The sequence below is a fragment of the Parambassis ranga genome, chromosome 14 (genome assembly GCF_900634625.1).
Source record: "Parambassis ranga chromosome 14, fParRan2.1, whole genome shotgun sequence".
NCBI classification, from domain to species: Eukaryota; Metazoa; Chordata; class Actinopteri; family Ambassidae; genus Parambassis; species Parambassis ranga.
The window spans coordinates 18849063-18850675 of record NC_041034.1 but is presented as its reverse complement, the minus strand read 5'-3'; the positions used below and the strand labels follow the sequence as shown (position 1 = coordinate 18850675).

General features: G+C 50.7%; 1 protein-coding gene across 1 annotated transcript; it reads left to right on the top strand.

Annotated features, from left to right (window-relative positions):
• The first annotated feature begins 320 nt into the window (after positions 1–320).
• On the top strand, positions 321–1331 carry bhlha9 (basic helix-loop-helix family, member a9). The gene has a single exon (XM_028422037.1). It carries the CDS (start codon positions 456–458, stop codon positions 1329–1331), a length of 876 nt encoding a protein of 291 aa, XP_028277838.1. The 5' UTR covers positions 321–455.
• The last annotated feature ends 282 nt before the right edge of the window (positions 1332–1613 follow it).

Here is a 1613-nt window from a genome sequence, read left to right as displayed (position 1 = left end):
AAGTGCAAACAGTTTATGGAAGATGTTAAAAAAAGATTTGAGCGTGTGCGTGTTTGTTTTACACTGACATGATATGTTGAAATGCTTCTACACAATCCTCTGAGGGATGTGAGGGAGAGTCAGAGTAGGAGGAGGAGGAGGAGGTGACAGTGCCATTTGCCCGGAGGGCGCCCATAAACCTGGAGCGAGAGAAGAGAGAGAGTGCACCATTCCTCACAGGTGACTGTACCATGTGACTTCAAGATCTTTAAAAAGCAGGCTAACCTGTCTTGTTGAAGCACAAGTAATCACAAGGCACCAGAGGAGTCAGAGGAGGAGAATACCTGGGCTGTCGGCACAGCAGCAAATACCGACAGCCCCACGAGACAAGCCAACAAGCTCTCAGGGAGTGTGCAAGCACCGGCGGCAGACAACAACTTTTCACTTTAACTAAGAAAATTTTTACTATTGACACCATGAGCTGCAGCAGTGTTGCAAGTTCAGAATTCTCTGAGGAAGAACTCGAGCTTGGCATGCTGGGCCAAGACGAACACGAGGGAAGTCCCAAACCATCTTTCCAAGACAGCGAGGGCTCAACCAGCAGCCCCAGTGATCCAGAAGAAGGCCAGACCAAGAAGCGCAATCGACCCGTCCGCTCAAAGGCTCGAAGAATGGCTGCTAACATCCGAGAGCGGAAACGCATTATGGACTACAACCAGGCATTCAATGCCCTCCGTGTTGCACTGAATCATGACCTCAGTGGTAAACGGCTATCGAAGATCGCAACACTACAGAGGGCCATCAACCGCATCTCTGCGCTCTCAGTGTTCCTGAGCTCCAATCCCCCTGGTAAGCCATGTACACACCGGGAGTGCAACAGGTCAACTGTGGGGCCAGCAGCAGCGATTGGAGCACCTTGCCTTGAGCAGACCAGAGTAACAGTTCCGCGCTTGGAGCATCAGAGCTACGTTCCCTGGCACACATCTATCTCTCACCCGATGCAGCCACAGCAAGGTTCTCACATGCACAGGCTGTCCTCGGAGCCACATGTCTACGATAACACCATGTCATCATGTCCCCCGTCGCCACATTATCCTTGTTATCCCACTGAGGGACAGCTGTATGCCTCACATGGACACTGTGGCAGCAGCCCCCACGAGCACCCGCCCAGTCCTCTGCGATATCCTCAAGTGGGTGAGGGGTTGGGGTACCAGCCAGGGATGTGGACCTCCTGTGCTCAGGGATACATGGATGCATGCATAGAGCCATCCACCACTCTGGGGCTTCCATGGCAGGTGAGCTACCTGCAGGAACCGGAACACAGCCTGCCTCTGTGCTCTGATGTCCTGTGACAGGCTGGGTCCACTACTGTGAGTCCTGAAGCCTGAACAATGCCAACAGACTTTTGAATGATCTCAGGGAGGAAACTGATGTGTTATTAAAACTCAGTGGTACAATAGCACAATCAGCAGAGTACAGCCATCCAAACTTAACACAGACAAGAAGTGCAATGGCAACCTAGACTGCAGAATGTTGTACATATTTTTTGTTTACTGTTATCTGTTGTATATTTCAGACTGATGTTCTTGTCATCTTCATTGTCTTCTGCAAAATCTGAACTTTTGCTATTGTGT